The sequence below is a fragment of the Herpailurus yagouaroundi genome, unplaced genomic scaffold (assembly GCF_014898765.1).
Source record: "Herpailurus yagouaroundi ecotype Mexico unplaced genomic scaffold, PumYag 77, whole genome shotgun sequence".
Classification (NCBI taxonomy): Eukaryota; Metazoa; Chordata; class Mammalia; order Carnivora; family Felidae; genus Herpailurus; species Herpailurus yagouaroundi.
Window position 1 is genome coordinate 7268865 of NW_024412388.1, and position 21350 is coordinate 7290214.

At 47.5% G+C, this 21350-nt stretch overlaps 1 protein-coding gene across 9 annotated transcripts in view; it reads left to right on the top strand.

Moving 5' to 3' along the window:
- UBE4B (ubiquitination factor E4B) overlaps nt 1-21199 on the top strand; it is a 125549-nt gene extending 104350 nt beyond the window's left edge. For 4 of the 9 annotated variants that reach the window (XM_040460749.1, XM_040460751.1, XM_040460755.1 and 1 more), the window contains 7 exons: nt 3149-3275; nt 5669-5813; nt 10518-10652; nt 13389-13580; nt 19319-19572; nt 20009-20155; nt 20470-21199. In XM_040460749.1, the coding sequence (XP_040316683.1) occupies nt 3149-3275; nt 5669-5813; nt 10518-10652; nt 13389-13580; nt 19319-19572; nt 20009-20155; nt 20470-20740 (1271 nt within the window). In that variant the 3' untranslated portion in view covers nt 20741-21199. Of the gene's footprint in view, nt 1-3148; nt 3276-5668; nt 5814-10517; nt 10653-13388; nt 13581-14022; nt 14636-19318; nt 19573-20008; nt 20156-20469 lie in introns of those variants that run through there. The other 5 variants (XM_040460753.1, XM_040460754.1, XM_040460764.1 and 2 more) reach the window with 3 other exon arrangements.
- The last annotated feature ends 151 nt before the right edge of the window (nt 21200-21350 follow it).

Here is a 21350-nt window from a genome sequence, read left to right on the forward strand (position 1 = left end):
CCAGGCCGAGCTGCATCGGCAAAGCCAGCATTAGCCCTAGTAGATTCACTCACTAATTCTACAAATGTTTATGAAGCTCCTATAGTGTGTCAGCCCTGGTTTTGATGGTAAGGCCTAGTGGTGAATATGTCACACAATCGCCGCTTTTGTGAGTCAGGCGTTCTAGTTGGGAGACGGACGTTGAACCAATAAATAAGATCCTTTCAGACAGTGGCTGTGGGAGGAGGGCATGATGCTACTTTAAGAAGCGTAGTCAGGGAAGGTCTAATGAGACAAAAGAGTGAATCACACGAAGGTCTCAGCCACAGTGTGGCAGACAACCAAGCCAGCACGTGTAAAGGCCCTGAGGCCTGGGCAGTTTAATGAACTGAACAAGAAGACCTGCAGGGGGGAGCATGGTGAGTAGTGGGGGAGTGAGGCCAGCCAGTGTCTGGTTCATTACAGACCTCTTAGAACTTGGACTTGGGAAATAGAACTTGGGCTGCTGCAGTTTTGCGGGAGCATTAGGAGTGAAATTTATAAAATGTTGGGAGAGGTGTATATTGATCATAAGTTAACAGTCATTACCGGGCTCCTGCAGCGCTCAGGATGTGGTGCGGGTATGATGGGCGACTTCAAGGATACGAGACACTCTGTATCAGCCCCCAGTGTCTTTCCCAAATAGACGCTGTTTAAATCAGCTCTCCACACTTTATTTCACACTTTCATACAGTGAATAAAATGACACTTAGTTCATTGTAAAGAAAGTTTGACCTCATGAAGATGTGTAAGTGCTTTTAGGTCTTTGTATGGTAGGTGTTACCTTTTGCCTTTCATTTTTAAATTCTTGTCACAAAAATATGTTCTTTGCAAAATATATAAAATGCCAAAAAGAAGATAAAAGTTATTGATAATCTCTGTATTCAGAATCTCCGTTAACATTTTGCTCTATATTTTTTCAGCCAACTTACATATATGTAAATTGTGTGCGTGCGTGCATGCGTGTGTGTGTGTGCACACGGCACAGGCTTTAAATATGACTGGCCCCATTTGGTAGCCTGTGGTTTTCTTTCTTTCTTTCTTTCTTTTGTATTTTTTTTAATGTTTATTCATTTTTGAGAGCCAGAGATAGAGCATGAGCGGGGGAGGGGCAGAGAGAGAGAGAGGGAGATTCAGAATTGGAAGCAACCTCCAGACTCTGAGCTATCAGCACAGAGCCTGACTTGAGGCTCGAACCCACAGACTGTGAGATCATGACCTGAGCTGAAGTTGGACGCTCAACCAGCTGAGCCACCCATGTGCCCCGGTAGCCTGTGGTTTTCGCCTATAATATCACAAATACTTTTTCATGTTCTCTGTTGGGCATTTGCATTTATATCTTTTCCCTAATACAAATAGTACTTTAAAGAGTATCCTGGGAGATGTTTGAACATGCCAGCGTATGTTTTCTGGAATAGAGTTGGTGGGTCAGAGAGATGGGCTTATCGATAGCTTGTGATACATTGTTGTCACAAGTTTGTGATACAATGTTGTCACATTGCCTTCAAGGGATCATATTGCTGTTCATTCCCACCAGCAGTCAGAGGGTAACTTTCTCCTACATGCTCACAGGGTCTTTTTTATAATATCTGCCAAGTTGATAGGTTAAGAAAAATGGCATCTTATTTTAATTCCCGTTTTTAACTTTTCCGTGAGCCTTATTGTGTTTACCTGACAGCTTTCCCTTTTTTTAAAACTTGTCATAAATTCAGGAACTTCTCATGCTTAAGCTATTTGTCTTTGGAAAACTAAGCTTGATCTTTGTTCCATTTTAACAATATATGGATGTTGGTAAATGAGCAGTGAATACATAGGGTTTTACTATGCTTTTCTCTACTTTGGTAATGTGTTTGAAAATGTTAATTATCAAAAGTATTTAAAATAATACAAACATATTACAAACATATTGCAGGTTTGGATCCAGGCCACTGCAATAAAGCAAATCTCAGAATAAAGAGAGGCAGATTAATTTTTTGGTTTCCCAGTGCATGTGAAAGTTATTTATACTATAGTCTGTTAAGTGTACATTTTCACTGTGTCTAAAAAGCCAATGTATATATCTTAATTTAAAAATATTTTATTGATGGGACGCCTGGGTGGCTCGGTCGGTTAAGCATCTGGACTTCGGCTCAAGTCATGATCTCACGGTTTGTGGGTTCAGGCCCCACATCGGGCTCTGTGCTGACAGCTCGGGGCCTGGAGCCTGCTTCTGATTCTGTCTCTCCCTCTCTCTCTGCCCCTCCCCTGCTCACGCTCTCTGTCTCTCGAAAGTAATTTTAAAAAATGTTAAAAAAGGGGCGCCTGGGTGGCGCAGTCGGTTGAGCGTCCGACTTCAGCCGGGTCACGATCTCGCGGTCCGTGAGTTCGAGCCCCGCGTCGGGCTCTGGGCGGGTGGCTCGGAGCCTGGAGCCTGTTTCCGATTCTGTGTCTCCCTCTCTCTCTGCCCCTCCCCCGTTCATGCTCTGTCTCTCTCTGTCCCCAAAATAAATAAACGTTGAAAAAAAAAATTAAAAAAAAAATGTTAAAAAAAATAAAAATCTTATTTTAAAAAATAAAACTATTTTATTGCTAACAATGGTATCATCTGAGCTTTCAGTGAGTCGTAATACCTATCACAGGTCACCGTAACCAATATAATAATAATGAAAAAGTTTGAGATATTGCGGGAATTACCAAACGTGAGACAGGAAGTGACCAAATGCTGTCGGAAAAATGGTGCCGATAGACTTGGCATGACACAGGGTTGCTACAAACCTTCAATTTGTAAAAAAAAAAACAAAAACAAAAACAAAAAAACAAAAAAAAGCACGATAAAATGAGGTAGGCCTGTAGTCAGATTTAATAGGTATGTGGCCCCTAAGAAAACTTGACCCATTTCTTTTCTCGTCCTTGGCGAGTTGATGCTATGCTGGTGGCATTTTCGAGCTCGATTCGTTTTGGTATCATGCCACTGCCAGAGCTTCTCTGCGAAGCTTGTGTCTTTAGAACCACCTCGTACAAGCTCTGTCTTGCCCTTACGTATGAGATACAGCTGCGCATACAGACTCGTATTCACATCGTGGCCACAGTAACTGCTTTCTGAAAGGTAAGACTGTATCCGTCCTTCAATGCCTTTGTCTTTCTTCTTTAGATGTGGAGCATACCGGAGCCACCAGCGAGTTCTACGACAAGTTTACCATTCGCTATCACATTAGCACCATTTTCAAGAGCCTTTGGCAAAACATAGCTCACCATGGCACCTTCATGGAGGAATTCAAGTGAGTATCTGGCCCCTGATACTCACGGAGCAAGTCACAGCTTGCTCTCTTGCAAACCACAGGTAGGGTGGCTGCTTAAGAGCTTTCATAGCTGGTTCTTATTGACTGTTTGCTTGATCTCAGCCTCCTTTAAGTTTTCTAGGTGGTTCTGGTACATGAGAGCAGGGTTATTGAAATGTCTGTGCTGGCCAGACTTTGCTGAACTTTAGATTTGTTGACGTACTTCGGGGATGGTATGTATACATTAAAGAAAGAATTTATAAATATTTGGAGATGATGTGTTAAGTGTCTTTTGCTGTTTCTGTGATTACGGTGTGAAGCGAAGTTGTCAGAATGACTGGAACCAGATCTTCGAATGTTCTGGAATCTGATGTCACACTTTAGATGAGAAATGTTAGGAAGACTTTAGATTTGGAAGCGGTCAGGTTGGGGTCATTATTTCCAACGTCATTCTTTGTAACAAGGCCCTAAACCTTGACTAAGGACCTTTCATTACCTACCTGGAATTTTAGTGACTACTTTAACCCGGACTTTAGTAATTTTGTTTAAATTACTTAAAAAATTTTTTTCTTAATGTTTATTTTTTAGAGGGAGAGACAGAGTGTGAGCAGGGGAAGGGCAGAGAGAGAGAGAGGGAAACACAGAATCTGAAGCAGGCTCCAGGCTCAGAGCTGTCAGCACAGAGTTCAAACTCACAAACTGTGAGGTTGTGACCTGAGCCAAAGTCAGACACTCAACTGACTGAGCCACCCAGGCGCCCCTCGTCTAAATTACTTTAAACAGAAAGGTGCTTGAGAAAGAAAATGGATGAAAATGTTGAACTTTCAAATTATTCTTAAGAAATTTTATCCCATCTACTTGGATCTTTTGCAAACCGTATTAGAGCTTTGATTAAATCCAGTTGTCGCTTGTTAACTAAGTCACTAGTCGACAATATTTGTTAGCCGTTTGCTAGGTAACTTTCTGCAGAGTGAACTCTTTAAGCCAGTTCTTTTCGTGAGCTGCTCTTCTGGTCAGAATTGTGTTCCAGCAAACCCCGGCACAAGTTTAGACCAGACAGGCCCACGGCTTGATTTGCGTGGTGCTGAGATGGGAGTGGTCTTCCTGAACTTGCCTTGTTCCTGAAATCCAGGCTTCCTGCCTCCTGATTACGCAGTGATAGATCCCGAAGGGTGTGTGGCTACTCTTTTTCTCTACTAATCTTGCAGTTATGAAGCCTAACGGTGCACTCAAATCTCCACGCACGAGCGAGCCCTCCGTTATAACGGGATATGCAGGACAGTTTTACAGATTGGAAGCTTCAAGGTCTAGAAAGTGAATTAATAGCCTCCTTTATCAATGTTACAGCTGCCAACTTTTCTTCAACGTGTCTTTCTTTAAAAAAAATTTTTTTAACGTTTATTTATTTAAAAAAAATTTTTTTTTTCAACGTTTATTTATTTTTGGGACAGAGAGAGACAGAGCATGAACAGGGGAGGGGCAGAGAGAGAGGGAGACACGGAATCGGAAACAGGCTCCAGGCTCTGAGCCATCAGCCCAGAGCCCGACGCGGGGCTCGAACTCACGGACCGCGAGATCGTGACCTGGCTGAAGTCGGACGCTTAACCGACTGTGCCACCCAGGCGCCCCTAACGTTTATTTATTTTTGAGACAGAGAGAGACAGAGCATGAACAGGGGAGGGGCAGAGAGAGAGGGAGACACAGAATCCGAAACAGGCTCCAGACTCTGAGCTGTCAGCACAGAGCCCGACGCGGGGCTCGAACTCACAGACCGTGAGATCATGACCTGAGCCGAAGTCGGATGCTTAACCGACTGAGCCACCCAGGCGCCCCATCGTGTCTTTCTTTATAATGAAGAATAACTGTATGAGTAATTCTCTTGTCCCTTATATGTGGGTAATTATTTTTACTTTCTTTGTATCTTGGTGAGTTTAAGCATATTTTCTAGTCTGGAAGAGTGTCTTCTCGACTTCAGATCATTGAGAGAATGAGCCAGGGATGTGTTAGTAAACCTGCTCTCTGAAGAGGTGGAGAAAATTCAGCCTTTGCTGGTTTTCTCGGGTGTAAATACTTCCACCGTGGCTAAATTTAAGCTGCCAAGGGAGTCTGCTCACAAAATTCTGAAATACTAGTAATTGGCTCTCATCAACCGTGCAAGGTGCCTCCGGCGCACCACTGAAATGAGCTCATCACAGTTAATTAAAAGGAATAGCAAGATCCAGGGAGAGACTCTGTAGTCCTTGACCTCCACAGTGCTTGAGTGCTGGCCCGGGAGGCAGTCTTACAGGGCCAGATGGTTGGCATTTAGGGCAGAGGCCCATTTTCTTTGGGATCTGCTGCGGCACTTTGCTTCGGCAAGAGGTCTGACCGTGTGCAATTTAATGCCTTTCCAGTTCGGGGAAGCAGTTTGTGCGCTACATAAACATGCTGATAAATGACACGACGTTTTTGCTCGATGAAAGTCTGGAGTCTCTGAAGCGGATCCATGAAGTGCAAGAAGAGATGAAGAACAAAGACCAGTGGGACCAGCTGCCCCGGGTGAGGACACGGCGCAGGCGCTCGGACGGCGGAGCCGGAAAACCGCCTCAGCCCCTGGGCAGGGCTCTGCCCGGGGCCGAGTTCGTGGGCCCTGCTGACTTAGATGTGACATACTTGTCATTGCTTGTCACCTCCCACCTGCGGGCTTCTGTGAAGTTGATCCGGGTTCAGGGGAGGAGTGGGCTTAAACACTCCATCTAAAGCTAAGAAGCGAGTCGAGAAGTCTTTCAACATGCGTTCTCCTGCCTTCTTAGTTTTAAAGGGCTGTTTTGGAGAAGAGCTTTTATTGTCTGACTGTTGTTGATGTCAGTTTATGAAAGTAGGAAATAAATCTCTCTAGAATTCTGTGCCAGACAAGCATTTGATTTGCTCACAGCATCTCCTTTAGACAGCTATGTGAATCACGCAGGATTCTGGTGGGGTTTTTTTTTCCTTCTGGTTGATCTTGGTTTTATATTTGGTTATTGGTGGAAGAGAGTGTCGTTTTGCCAGGTTCCATGACATGGTGACATGGTGACGTGACAGCACACTGGCATGCTTTTCTGACACTGCAGCCATTTAGACGGTTCCCCGATCAGTTACTTCGCTCTTGACAACTACTGGGGACTTGGTATCTTGGTTCCTTCTGTTCCCGGGCTCAGAATCAGAACTGCTTCCCCAAAGGAATTCTCCTGGGAGAGGAGGGAGCACTGTTGTTTCTTTACTTGCAGTAGCATTCTCAGTGCGAAAATACTGTCGAGCTTAATGCCGCACAGTCAAAAAGTATCTTAAGATACATAAGCACGTATGAAAGCACACTTAGGAGATGTTTTTATTCCAAGTGTTCCTGCAGCTGTGGTGAGAATTTTACGACTTGCTGTAGCTTAGCCAGCGTGCTTACACTACAGACTGAAGCCTTCCGGGGGCTTTGCAGGGCCCGTGAATGCTGGATGCCCGAGTCCAGGCCGCCACACTGCTGGACCCCCTCTCTTTGTATTCTTGAGATAACGTGGTGGTTGTCTTCTTTTTCCTCGGCACTGCCCTGGCATCCACTGGAGTCTCACCTACTGTCTACCCTCATATTCGTTTCTAAACACACTTTAAACTCTTTTTCCTGTGGTGCCTCCAAAGCTTCCCTCCTGCACCTCCCCATCTCCCCCGGGCAAGAGTCGGCCCAGACCTTATGTTTCACGCCTCCCCACAGTAGCTCTCGGGAGTCCTTCCAAGCTTTTCTCCCATTCCAGTCTGTTGGCTCCAATCTGGACCGGTCCCCGGGCCCTTGCAGAACATGCTGGGCAAACAGATGAGGCCTAGCCAAAAGAGGTGCAACTTTGGAGCCGAGGGCACCTAGGTTTGAGGACTGATGCCACTACGCATTCAGAGTTCCTGAATCTGTTTCCTTGTCCCTGAAGCAGAGATGATCCCTGCTTTGCGGAAAAACTAGGAGGAGGGATGGTGGATGTCGCGAACCCAGCTCAGCACTGGCGCTCAGGATGTGTAGCTCTCCTTGTTTCATTTGCCTCAAGTCATTCTTTCTGTCCCGAATTCTCTGCTTGCCGTTCTTACGTATGAAAATCCTACCCATTCTTTACACAAGGCCTTGTGCAGGGATTCCCTCATGGTTGGACTACCCCAGCCAGAGCCGCCCCAAACCCTCCCCTTGCTCTATACTTCTGTAGCGCCCACTCTGTGTCGCTTGTGATGCTTGTCTTAGACCAGCTTCTGTCGTAGATGTTGGGATACGGGTCTGTGGCACATGGTCTCATTCACGGTCGGTGCTCAGTAGCGTTTGCTTAGGAGATAACAGTTCCTATTGATTTTGCCGTGTCCATGGATGAGAAAGCAGCATAAATAGTTCCAATCAAGTGCTATTTCAGAAATACGTCTGTTTGATTTTGAAGTCCCTTCCTGCCACCCACCTCCCTGCCTGCTGCTCCCATCTCGCCATCCTCCGAATGCTGGGGGACTCCGCTGCTCAGCTCTCAGGCTCCTCCCCTCCTCTCTCCGCTCTCGCTGCCAAGGCTGGTGTTTCTCAGGTGCTCGGTGGAATTTCGGTGTGGTAATAATTCTTTATTATGGAATTATTGGAATGGAAGACCGCACCATACGTCGCGGGACATTTGGCATCTCTGGCTCGCGCCCATTTAATGCCAGTGAATTACCCTCCTGCCCCGAGTTATCAGGCAGCCAGAAACACTCCTGCACGTGGCCTGATCCCCCAGTTGGAAATCACTGCTAGGTGATATCATCTATTCCCAGCGGCTTTGATGGTCGTTATTCTAAAGATTCTGGAACATGTCTCCTCAGTTCCTATCTCTCCTGACGCCAGACCTGCTTCACTAGCTGTTGACTTGCTCCTCTGCCCGGTGGTCTCATAGTATCCCTTGACAAGGGGGGGGCCACATCTTCTCTCCAGGTCTGCCCAACCTCATTGAGGGACAGCTACATTCTTTTTTTCTTTTTTTAACTTTTTTAAAATCTTTATTTATTTATTTATTTTTTTAAATTTTTTTTTTCAACGTTTATTTATTTTTGGGACAGAGAGAGACAGAGCATGAACGGGGGAGGGGCAGAGAGAGAGGGAGACACAGAATCGGAAACACGCTCCAAGCTCTGAGCCATCAGCCCAGAGCCTGACGCGGGGCTCGAACTCACAGACCGCGAGATCGTGACCTGGCTGAAGTGGGACGCTTAACCGACTGCGCCACCCAGGCGCCCCTTAATCTTTATTTTTGAGAGAGAGAGATACAGAATGTGAGTGGGGAGGGGGGGGCCCAGGCAGAGAGAAAGACACACACAGAATCTGGAGCAGGCTCCAGGCTCTGAGCTGTCAGCACAGAGCCCGACCCAGGGCTCGAACTCACAAACTGCAAGATCATGACCTGAGCCAAAGTTGGATGCTTAACCAACTGAGCCACCCAGGCGCAAGGGACAACTACATTCTGTTGATTGCTCTGACCCAACACTTTGGAGTCCTCCTTGATTCTTCTCTCTCAGCAAGTGCCCCAAGGCTGTATCTTTTTTTTTTTTTTTTTTTTAATTTGAGAGAGAGAGAGAGGGCGCACAAGCAGGGGGGCGGGTCAGAGGTAGAGAAGGAGAGAGAGACTCTTAAGCAGGCGCCACTGCTCAGTGCAGTGCCCAACATGGGGTTTGATCCCATGACCCTGGGATCATGACCTGAGTTGAAATCAAGAGTTAGACGCTCAACCGACTGAGCCACCCAGGAGCCCCAGGCTCTATCTTGAGCTATACCCATGTCTGACCTCCTCTCTTTCCCCTACCTCTAGACCGTCTCTCGCCTGGCTTGCTGTCACCCCTCTCACCGGTCTCTCGCCACCTTTGTCGTGTCCATACCAGAGGGATGCTGTTAAACCTGTTTGCTCGTTATCGCCGCTTGACTCCGAACTCTTCCCGGTTTCCCTTCTCACTCAGAGTCCAGACCCGAATTAGAGTGGGCCCCTGGCCCCACCCTTTTCCTCTTCCCTCCCCCTCCCCCAACCACAGGGGCCTTCTTGCCCCAGATTTCTGCTGGCTCGCTTCCTTCAGATACCCACTTAAATGTCACCTTCTCAGAGGCCATCCCTGACCGCTTTCCTTCTCATTCTGCTCTATTTGTCTCCATCACTCTCAGACTTACCGTGTATCTGGAAGCATGTTTGCGTACTGCTTATCTCTTCCCTGCCCTGCAGTCTGGGCTCCGTGAGGCTTGCGGGCCTCTTGGTCTCGTTCTATACTCTTATCACCAGAGCCGAAAGGTGGGCCTGGCCTGGAGGAGGGCCCGGACACCAGGTCTGGACGAGTGCATGCGACACGCAGATGCGCATTGCACTCGTTCTCACTTCATTGTTCTCGTGTCTTCCTGCTCCAGCATGTTGCGTAGGCACAGTCTTGACCGAGGGGCAGTGGGCAGGCCACCCAGCATCGTTGCAGAACCTCCCCCAGGCACCCACTCAGGGCACTTACCCTAGGGGCACTCGTTGGGGGACTTCAGCTGTCCTGGCTCTTGCCCCTCCCCCTCTACGTAAAGTAAACCAGCCTCTGAGCCGTGATGTAAGGATTTCAGTCTTCCCTGATGTTTCTGTGGCTTTTCTCCATCCCAGAGCCTTCAGGGCCCCACTTGCTTTCCCCATGACTCAGAGACCTTCTCATCTTGGTTCCCAGCCCATGGCAGAGCTGAAGGACAAGGACGGTGCCGGAGGCAAGAATGCTGACCGTTGTCGGGGCTGACAGCCTGACGAAACTCAGAACCTTTTAGCGATCTGTAGGCGCTCCATGTAGGGGCAAAACCTATTGGCCGCGGTGTCGGAGCAGAACACGTCCATGTTCTCACAATAATGATGGCTGCCAGTTGTTATTAAGGGGAACGAGCTCTCCTTCGTTAGCAACCACGTGTATCGGGTGTGATGAAAGAATCAGTTATTTCATCCCGCACAGAACATGAACGTGACTTCTTTTATCATTGAGGAAACCCAGTCGCGTGGAAGTGAAATAATGGGCCACGGTCACCGTACTCAGAGGCCTAGAGAGTTCTGATGCTGAAAGGAATGAACTGTACCTTATCTGGAAAATTCTCTGCTTTGGGTTGTTCCCATTCCCTCGGCATGTTGGCTTTGCTGCGCCCTTGTCCCATTAGGAGCGGACTGTATTTTCCATCACGCTCGGCGTGCCAGTGAGCTCACGGCCAATACTGACCTTGGCTTGGCGTCTGCTCCGTGTTTCCTATAGGATCAGCAGCAAGCCCGTCAGTCCCAGCTTGCTCAGGACGAACGTGTTTCACGCTCCTATCTCGCCCTGGCAACAGAAACCGTGGACATGTTCCATATCCTCACCAAGCAGGTCCAGAAGCCATTCCTCAGACCGGTGAGTGGAAGCTTCGGGGTGTTTGTTTTGCATGTCGGATTCCACAGTCAGGCTCCGGCACCTGTAACTAAAGGTGGTTGTGGAGATCCTGGACGTTGCAGCTCACAGCCACTAAGTGAAATTTTGATCCTGGTTTTGTTCACAGTTATGCGAGGTGATAAAGCACTCTGAGGATAGACAGAAGTCTACAGTCTTTTCCAAGATAACTCAATTCGCTTTCTGCTTACAGAGCACACGGGATCACTAATGTTGAGGCTGTGACATATTTTTATCATTATCGATTCCTGTATTGTATCTATAGGAGACGTAGAAAGTAACGTCAGTTGGAAATTAGAGTCTATCAAGTAGAAATCACTGATACCGGGTAAGATCTTCGGTTCTCCTAGCTGTAGCTTTGCTATACTCAAGAAGCCAAAGGGTAACGGGAGCCATAATTACGGTTTATGACAGATCAAAGGTAGTCAAAACATTTGGCCTTGATATTGTTAATAAGATCGGAGTCCTGTTTTTGAAATGGAAACTGAGCCACATGACCGGAGATCGCTGCTTGGTGTTGGAGCTGCCGCACGGCACAGAAGCTTTACGGTGTGGCCAGGATAAGGGTCGTGAGGAAGGCCAAGAAGGGGCCGGGAGCCGGTGGTTAATTACCTGGCAATATGGACAGGCTGACAACGGAATGTAACTTGGTTACTCATTTCCTCCAATTTCCACGTTCACCGCTTCGTTCAACAGTATCACCACACCCTGGCCTGTGTGCATCTCAGCAAGGAGTCCCCCCCCCCCCCATTTTCCATTTCACATCTATTTATAAAAGAGCCGTGGAAGGTGAAACAAAACTGAGCTCACTATTGAAAGCACACGGACACCACGACTAATTTAAACAAGATAGTTCAGACCCTTGCTTCCCTGGGGTTGGCAAATGGAAATCCTTTCAACTTTTTCTGCGGAGGCCAGAGAGTAAATTATTAGGCATCGTGGGCCGTACAGCCTGTCCCAGCTATTCAGCTGTGCTGTTGCAGCACGTAAGCGGCCACAGACAATATAGAAACCAGTAAGCGTGGCTGTGTTTCGGTAAAACTTTATGAAAACAAGCATCAGGTCAGATTTGGCCCGCAGGTAGCAGTTTGCCAATCCCGGCACCAAACCACGTTTTATTTTACGTTCAGTGACCCCAAATCAGCAAGTCTTTGATTGTTAGGTAACTGTAATAAATTATTTGAGACTAAATTGTCATAGAGCCTATTTTTGGTTCTGAGTTCTTCATTTTTAAAGGAATTTATTGAAAGCAAAGTCTAATGTTTTCATATCAACTAAAATTAATTTTTTTCAAGGCCTACTTTTTAAAAAAACTTTGTTCATTTATCTTGAGAGAGAGAGAGCGTGAGCGAGAGCTCAAGTGGAGGAGGAGCAGAGAGAGAGGGAGAGAGAAAGAATCCCAAACAGGGTCCACAGTGTCAGCACAGAGCCCAGCACGGGGCTCGAACTCACAAACTGCGAAATCATGACCTGAGCCGAAATCAAGAGCCGGACGCTCAACCGACTGAGCCACCCAGGCGCCCCTCAAGGCCGTTCCTTGACCTGAGCTATCCGCGTGCCTTGGCCGTAGCCTTCCACACGCACTCTTTGCCTGTGCCTGCTTCGATGCATCCGTTTCCTTTGCCACACAGTTTCGCCTTCTTCACCGGCTAGCTCAAACCTCTCCCACTTGGGGAAAAATAAAACCCTGCCAACGATATCCTGTCCTTATCACTCCTGTATTCCACAGTTTCCTAACAGTCAAATACAGGAGCGCTTTACTTTGTGCAAAGCAGGTTCTCGAAAAGCCAAATTTCAGTTGGATGTGTATAAGTGCAATCATTAAATGTAATGAAAACCTTGTTCTGTGACATTTTTTTTTTTTTTTTTAATGGCCTGATACTGTCTAACCTGAGGCAGGATTCCTCCTGCAGGTTTGCTTGAAGCACACGTGCCCTACTGTACTAAGTACTGGGACATCGGGTGGGTTTTTGCATATTGTTTATATTGGCTACTGGTTTCATTTAAGTGTGCTTTGTCTCTCACCTGCCACATTTAAGATGATTTAAGACATAAACTTTATCTTCTGCTGCTTCTGCATTTCTCCTTTCTTGGCCTCCGATAATAAGAACGGTGCACCCTGTCAGAACTGTCAGACGCTTTTGAAATTTAGAAAAATAATGCATCAGGGCGCCTGGCTGGCTCAGTTCAGTGGAGCATGCGACTCTTGACCTCGGGGTCATGAGTTCGAGCCCCATGTTGAGTGTAGAGGTTACTTAAAAGTAAAATGTTAAAAGGAAAGAAAACGAATGCACATACAATGGCGGCTAAATGAACATACCAAAAATTTCTTTGACTTACGTTATGATGATGGGATTCTGAGTGATTTTCCCTCTTACCTACTTCTCAATGAATTTGGAGTAATCCTTGTTTTTTGTCACCGAAAGCATGAATTTAAAGCAAAGGTCGCCCTTCCGTTGATATTTGTAGGTATTCCATCAACCTGCAACGTTATTAAGTGTTAGAATTATCGGGTTAGAGATGGAGAGTAAAGAAAATTTTGAGCGGAACGTTCTTCTTCAGCTTACGATCCACGGCACATATAAGGGATTCTCTGCAGATTAATCCGGCCCATTCCTGTTCCTCCACTGAGATGGGAGTTTTGGTCCTTCTCGCTTGTCTCAACAGCTTGAATTGTCCTATTACCCTGTGATTTCCTAGGAGCTGGGACCCCGACTGGCTGCAATGCTCAACTTTAATCTTCAGCAACTCTGTGGCCCCAAGTGCCGGGACCTGAAAGTAGAAAACCCTGAGAAATACGGCTTTGAACCAAAGAAGCTGTTGGACCAACTGACAGATATTTACCTGCAGCTGGACTGTGCCCGGTTCGCCAAAGCCATTGCTGACGACCAGGTCGGTGCCCGGGGCGGGGGGCAGGCCATTTCGGGGGGAGGCCGGGGTTCAGGCTGCTGAGCTGGGCGACCAGAGGTGGCGTCTCTGTGGACTTCCGGGCAGACCCTGTGCAGTGACGTACCCACCTGTCCCTGGATTTTCCCCACTTGAAATCAGAAAGGCGATGCTTTTTAAATTGTGGTTTGGGAAGTTTTTAGTCGGCAAATGGAAATAATCACCACCACGGCCAGGGGAGCTTGTCTGACGTAAACGAAGATGGATCAGCTCTTTTTCATTGGGTGTAAAAGCTGACTTGGCTCCCAGATACGTCTCCAGTGGAGTTCTTAGCCCGTCCTGCTACGAGCAGCAGGCCCATTACCTTCCCACAGAGGCCCGGCTTTCCCAGGGCTCCAAGCCTGCTTCCCAGGCGTTCGCTTTAGTGCTGCCGCCGTTGTGATTCCAGGTTCCAGACCTCGTGGGGTGATCTTCATAGTCTTCTCTCTCCTTTATTCCTCGTGTCCCCTGTGAGGACGCAGTTTGGCGCTTGGCATTTCCGCAGCCCCACCCCCTTTGACTTCTCTCCCTCCATGTTCTTCTGGCCCACGTCTTACCAGCGTCATAAGAGCTGATTGTTTATCAACCGAATACCAAGTTTTAACCACTTGGCGTATTTTTGTTGATGTGGTCCTCACAAAATCCTGTGGTGTAGGTTCTATTAGATTCCCTGTTTTTACATGAGGAAACTGAGGCACAGAGAGTTGAAGTGGCTTGCTCCCGGCGGTGCCTGTGCCATGGGATAGAGGCAGGATCCAGACCCAGTCAGTCTGGCCCTGAGCCTATATTCCCAGCCCCTCTGCTTTCTGCTTAAAATGCCCCAAAATTCCACACTCACCTGTGTCTCCATCTTCGTTCACACTCTGTCTCCAAATATTACTCACGTTTCAGGTTAACCAGCAGTAGGGATTCTAGAAGGTTCTTTACCCATACCTCATCCAAAGGAATCATAGAAAAATAAGGAAAGAGCGGGTATTATTTTTTTTAATGTTTATTTTGAGAGAGAGAGCATGTGTGCCCATGTGCAGGGGAGAGGGAGAGAGAGAATCCCAAGCAGGCCCCACACTGTCAGTGCAGAGCCCGGCACAGGGCCCGATCCCGCAACCTGAGCTGAAATCGAGTCGTACGCTTAACCAACTGAGCCACCCAGGCACCCCTAGGTACTGATTGTTTGTTTGTTTGTTTAATAACAGCTCTATTGAGATATAATTCACGTATGTGGGTACTTTGGGACGTAAGCAAGAGAGTTGGTCTTGACAAAGTGCCTGCAAAGGAAAAAAAACACACGTCTGAAGCAGTTTTTCCATAGAAAGGAGTGTATCAGAGGGGCTTAAGAGATTGCCGTTATTGTGGGAGGGGCTGAGATGTGTTTCTAGCCTACAGCCTGTGATACCGCACATTTCTAGAACTATGGAGGGGAAGTGGTAGTCTGGAGGGAGAGAGGGGAAATGGGGAGGTACCCCCATCCAGAGTGGGGTGTGTGCTTGGGGAGCAGGCCGGCTGCGGCTGGGCTTCTCTAGCCTCACCAGAGGTCAGGGTGCGAAAAGTCCCCAGAGACTCTCGCGCTTTTACTGTAAGTGACTCGGGAGAGTCATTAAGTGTGGTCTCGCTGTGGCTGCCACATCACAAGTGGTTAACATCACAAACCTTGCAGCGTGAATAAACACGGCGAGACAGTGAAAACCAAGTGGGGGACAATACCCGGTAAGGCCTGTGGATTGTCGTGGTGGCCTGTGGTGGCACCTGGCTTGCGTCACAGATGGCAGTTTCTGCCCAGTGGTGCATGGGTTCTCTTGAGTGTGTAAACAGCCCTGTTCTTCCAGACTCAGGAAGCAAACGCACACGAGTGCCAGTGTCCCAATGTAGAGAATAGTGTTTTAAGTGGATTTCTTGGCTTCCTTTTACGGTGTGGTATTTGTTCTGATTGCTGGGTATTTTCCACTTACATTGGCTGTAAGCTGGTTAGAGTCCTGAGGATCATTTGGAAGAGGGTTTGAGGACTGGGGAAGAAAGGGTGGAAGTCTACAAAGCTCCAGAGGAGCAAGAATTACAATTTTCTCCTTTGGGAGCAGCGGCCGTGGTTTGGTCTGGTGTGTGCAGGAAGACAAAGGATGAAGAAAAGGGCAGCCATGCGAGGAAGGAAGAGCTTCTCTCCCCGCCAACCAAGAATGGGCTAAGCACGCGTGTCCGGGGCGCCTGGGTGGTTCAGTCAGTTAAGCGTCAGACTCTTGATTTCAACTCAGGTCATGATTTTAGGGTTTGTGAGATTGGTCCCTGTCAGCACAGAGCCTGCTTGGGATTCTCTCTCTCCTGCTCTCTCTGCCTCTCCCCCGCTTTCTCTCTCTTTCTTTCTCTTTTTCTCTCTAAAACTAAATAACCACTAAAAAAAAAAAGATAAAGAGCCTATCTGAAGTCACACTTCTCCCATCCAGTCTTTCCTTTTTTTTTTAATTGAGGTGAAATTCACATAACATAAGGCTAACCATTTTATTATTTTTTAATGTTTATGTATTTATTTTGAGAGAGAGAGAGCTCAAGCAGGGGAGAGGCAAAGAGAGGAGAGGGAGAATCCCAAGAAGGCTCTGCGCCGTCAGCACAGAGCCCAACGTGCGGCCTGATCTCTGTGAACCATGAGATCGTGACCAGAGCCGAAATCAAGAGTCAGACCCTCAACCAGCTGAGCCACCCGGTGCCCCAAGATTAACCGTTTTAAAGTGTGCAGTTCAGTAGCATTGAGTACATTCACAGTGTTAAGAAGCCATCACCTCTTTCTAGTTCCGACATTTTATCCAAACAGCACCCTCAGAAAGAAATGCCATATTCATTACGCAGTCACTGTCCATCCCCGCCCCTTTGCCCCAGCCCTCGGCAACCATTAATCTGCTTTCTGTCTTCGTTTTACATAATTTTGGATTTACCTGTTTGCCTATTCTGGATATTTCACGTAAATGGAATAAGATAATACACTACCTTTTGTGTCTGGCCTCTTTCATTTAGCATAATGTTTTTGAGGTTCATTTATGTACATGGCCTACTGGCTCATTCCTTTTTGTGGCCCAGTGGGATCTCATTATGTGAATACTCCACGATTTGTTTCTCCATTCATCCATTGGTGGACATTTGAGTTGTTTCCAACTTTTGGCTATTATAAATGTGGCTGCTCGGAGTGTTTGTGATGAAACACTAGAATACCTGTCTGTAATTCTTTTGCGTATATACTTAGCAGCAGAATTGCTGAGTCATATGGTGATACTACATTTAACTTCTTGAGGAAATGCCGCATTGTGTTCTACGGTGTACGAACGGATCATGTACAACTGTTCTAATTTCGATTTCTTCATTCTCACCAACGCTTGTTATTTTTTCGTAGTTTTCTTTTTTTTTTTTTTTTAAATAGTTACTCTAGTGGGAGTGAAATGGTACTTCGCTGTGGTTCTGGTTTACATTTTCATAATGACGAATAGTGTTGAACATCTTTCCATGTGCTTCTTGGCCATTTGTATACCTTCTTTGGAGAAATGTCTGTCCAAGTCCTTCTCCATTTTTTTAAAATGGATTATGTTTCTGTTGTTGAATAGTAAGAGTTTTTTTAATATATTCTCGATACAAGACCTTTATCAGATACACGATTTGTAAATATTTTCGCATCTGAGTTTAGAATGACTCTGGGACATCTTTGAGGTCAAGAGCAGCGTCTTTACTGCATCTCTCACCCAACCCACATCAGACTCGAAGCGACAGCTTAGTAACGTGCATTTGCTCCAGGCACTGACACCGTTGCTCCTAGAGGCTGAATGCCACGTCCCCTCGGTGCGGGCTCCCTTTGATTTCTAACAATGCTCACCACGCTGCTCTTAGAAGTTGACTTATAAGCAAGCATAAGTTGTTAAAAAGTCGTCATCTTTTAAGAAACAGAACGGGTGATGCTTCACGAGGGTGGCCAGGTGGCTCCTTGTTACAAAGAGAAGTTCAAGGTGAAACCGCCTCTGATGCAGCAGTGCCCAACCAGCAACAAGCCCCTGTGCAAAATATCTTCATTTTGCCCTTCCAACCTCTTATTCTATGACCTTTTGGCCACTTCTCCTCTGCGCCCCTTCCCAAAGAGATGGAGACTGGCTTCCGGTTCATGATAAGTAGATGTCAGATAAGGTAACTGCTGGGTCAGTACAGTAATTTAGTTTCAGAGAACTATACTGGAGGCTCTCCGAACTTTTCAGGATTGTGCAAGATGGCTTTCAGGATTTCCGCTAGGTCGAGGCCAGCGTTCGCCCTTCCCTCTGTCTCCCCCTCAGGTGCATGAAAGTAACAGGGGGCATGGGTGCCTGTGAAGACAGGAAGTGAACACGTGCGCTTTCTTAGAGACTGAGGTTTACAGAGGAAAGAAGAAAGATGGAGGAATATCAGTTCCACACTCTAAGAGAATACAGACCCTGAGACAAATTCATCCTGCAGACATTCGTCTGAGTCCTTGGATGGGAAGGACTGCTCAGCGGGTTACGATGCCGTCCTTGGAGTCTTGATCGGTCCCCTCCTCCGTCTGGATCACTGTCCCTGAACTGACAAGTGGCCAGTGTTTTTGCCAGAAATGCGAATTAGGATATACTGTGATATTTTGAAATGGCAATGATTTTTATGAATTAGGTACCTGTGAGGTGGGTGTCACCACCCCCATTTTACACCCAAGGAAACTGGGGCTCAGAGGGGTGTGCCTAAGACCACCCAGCGCTCGAGGAGACGGTGGAGCCAGAATTCGAGTCCCACTGCAGCTGTGGTGGGCACTTGTCCTCTAGACCGTCCCCCGTGCTCCTGTCAGCAGAGCACCCGACACTTCAGCGTTGAGCTGAGAGATTGACCTCGAACGGGAGAAAGCTCCTGTCGACTGGGAACCGGGCCGGGCTGTTCTCACCGTGTCTGCCTTTAGCGGAAAGAGCCGCCGTTTGCTGCCAGGGCCCAGTGCCCTGCGAGGCCTCAGACAGACTTGATTTTCAATTTCTGTTTAACATTTACATTTTTTTTTTTTAAGTTTTTTTTTTTTTCAACGTTTATTTATTTTTGGGACAGAGAGAGACAGAGCATGAACGGGAGAGGGTCAGAGAGAGAGGGAGACTCAGAATCGGAAACAGGCTCCAGGCTCTGAGCCATCAGCCCAGAGCCCGACGCGGGGCTCGAACTCACGGACCGCGAGATCGTGACCTGGCTGAAGTCGGACGCTGAACCGACTGCGCCACCCAGGCGCCCCTAACATTTACATTTTAAAAGAAAGGAATGTTTACTGTAAGATAATTCCACTATTTAAAAATTCCCCTCATTTGCCTCACTCCTGAAGCCTTCCTCAGAGGTAATGACCTTGTACGGTTTGATACGTATATTCCAGTCTTCCTGCGTTCATAGTCATGTGAGAGTATTTATATATGTGTTATCATTTCAGGGCTGTTTTATTTTTTCACGTTTAGTTTTGAGAGGCGGGGAGGGGCCCAGAGGGGAGGGGGACAGAGGATCCGAAGCAGGCTCTGAGCTGACAGCCCAGAGCCTGACACGGGGCTCGAACCCGTGAGCTGTGAGATCATGGCCCGAGCTGAAGTCGGATGCTTCATCGACTGAGCCCCCCAGAAGCTCCTACATGGGTCGTACTTGAGGCGTTTTCTGCAGCTTGTGTTTTTCCGCTTAAAATGTATTTGTCTCCCGTCGTCTTTCCTCACTTGCAGAGATCCTACAGCAAAGAGCTGTTTGAGGAAGTGATCTCGAAGATGCGGAAGGCAGGGATCAAATCCACAATAGCGATCGAGAAGTTTAAACTCCTAGCTGAGAAGGTGGAGGAGATAGTAGCCAAGAACGCACGCGCAGAAATCGACTACAGCGACGCCCCAGACGAGTTCAGAGGCAAGCGGACCGCTCTTTCCCTGCCGAATTCTTTGATTGGAGTTACCTCGAAACACGTAACACAAAAAGACCGCATTCTGTGCTTTTCCTTTTTTCATGGTGCGCTAGAGTTGCTCCTTGAGGCACGCTCTCTGAAATTACATTTGCCTGCTTTTAGTTTCTGTTATCAATTAGAAGCGGAAAGAAAGTCCTTGTCTTGATTTCAAACTAGGAAACCGCCGGGAAGATTCCAGGATCAGCCTTGCCTTGGCAGGAGGGGATTTCCTGCAAGTCCCCAGATGCGGGAGCTTCCTGCATGGCCCTGGTCCTTCTCCCCTGTTCTTGCCCCCCAGCTGTAGCTGACGAGAGTGCTCTCCCCTCCACCAGGGGCGCCGGGTGTGCCTCTGTCTTATGCTGACTTCCAGCTAAACTTGGGGGCCTGGAAGGACCATGCGAAGCAGGACAGGCTTTGTTTCGCTCTCGTTTTCAGTTTTCGGCTCTGTGAGTAGAGTTTGCTCTTGGCTTTGTCTCCGTAGACCCTCTGATGGACACCCTGATGACCGACCCGGTGCGGCTGCCCTCCGGCACCATCATGGACCGCTCCATCATCCTGCGGCACCTGCTCAACTCCCCTACGGACCCCTTCAACCGCCAGATGCTGACAGAGAGCATGCTGGAACCAGGTAGAGGAGGGCGCGGCGAGTCACGGTGCCCAAGGCCGCCGGGCCCAGCTGTGGCGCCCGAGTCGTGCGTCCGAGATTAATCAGAAGGGGAGAGCTATCGAATCCAGAAGCCACACGGCGTCTGGCGCTCGATGGAAAAGACACAAGACGTCCTTTGCCCTTTTTTCCGCCGCCGGAGCCTGGGCCTTCCCCGGGCTTCATGTCAGTGCGGGAGTGAAGGGCCTTGTCTCTCCGCGTACACAGACCTGCACGCAGCGGCTCCCGGGAGGAGCCCTCCCGCCTGGGGCATTAATCCTCTCCTTTTCTTTTCCCAGTGCCAGAACTGAAAGAACAGATTCACGCCTGGATGAGAGAGAAACAGAACAGCGATCATTAAACCGCCCCCCCCCCCGTGCCCACCCTCTGCTCGAGGCCGAGGCCAGCCAGGCAAGCAGAAGCAGCGTCGGCGGCGGACATGCTGTTCAGATGTTGGAGGCCCAGCGCGGCGGGAGACCCCGAGAGCCCACCCAGAGCGACCAGACGGTGGAGATCTGCAAGGTCACGGAGGAGGAGAGGAGCCCGAGTCCTGTACATATATTTAAGTGACACACATGGTCAAAAGCTTGAGGGACACACTTTACGATTGCTTGTGTAATAAAACTCGTCCTTCTTACGTCACCATTTGGGGCTTTTGCGACGGAAGTCTCTCAGTGATTGATGACAGATGGGTCTGGACAGCATCCCCTTCGTCCTTATTTTCCCCCCTAAACCCGATATCCGTTGATTTGATTGTGATTAGAGAACCTTGGACATTTTGCTGCTAAAGAATCCTTGCCCTGCTCCCCTCCCGACCCTACTTGCACTGCTGTGGATTTTTTTAAGAGAAGCAAAAACAAAAATAAACTCCTTCCCCCACTGGCCCTCCAAACATATACTCTGTGAGAGAATTGTGCCTGCAACAAAGTGTTCATCCTGGGATCGTATTTTTATATCATATTCACATATTTGTTTTTTTAATTGGTGTTAGATGACATGATTAATAAAAAAGGCAAGCTATTTTCAGAATTTGAATTTCAGTTTTTATTTTTATTTTTTCCTTTTGAAATGTCCCTTTAAAGTTTTTTTTTTTTTTTTTTTTTTTTTTTTGTTTATTTTTTTTTTAAAATTTAATAAAAAAAAAAAAAAAAAAAAAAATAATTTAATATTATAAAAAAAA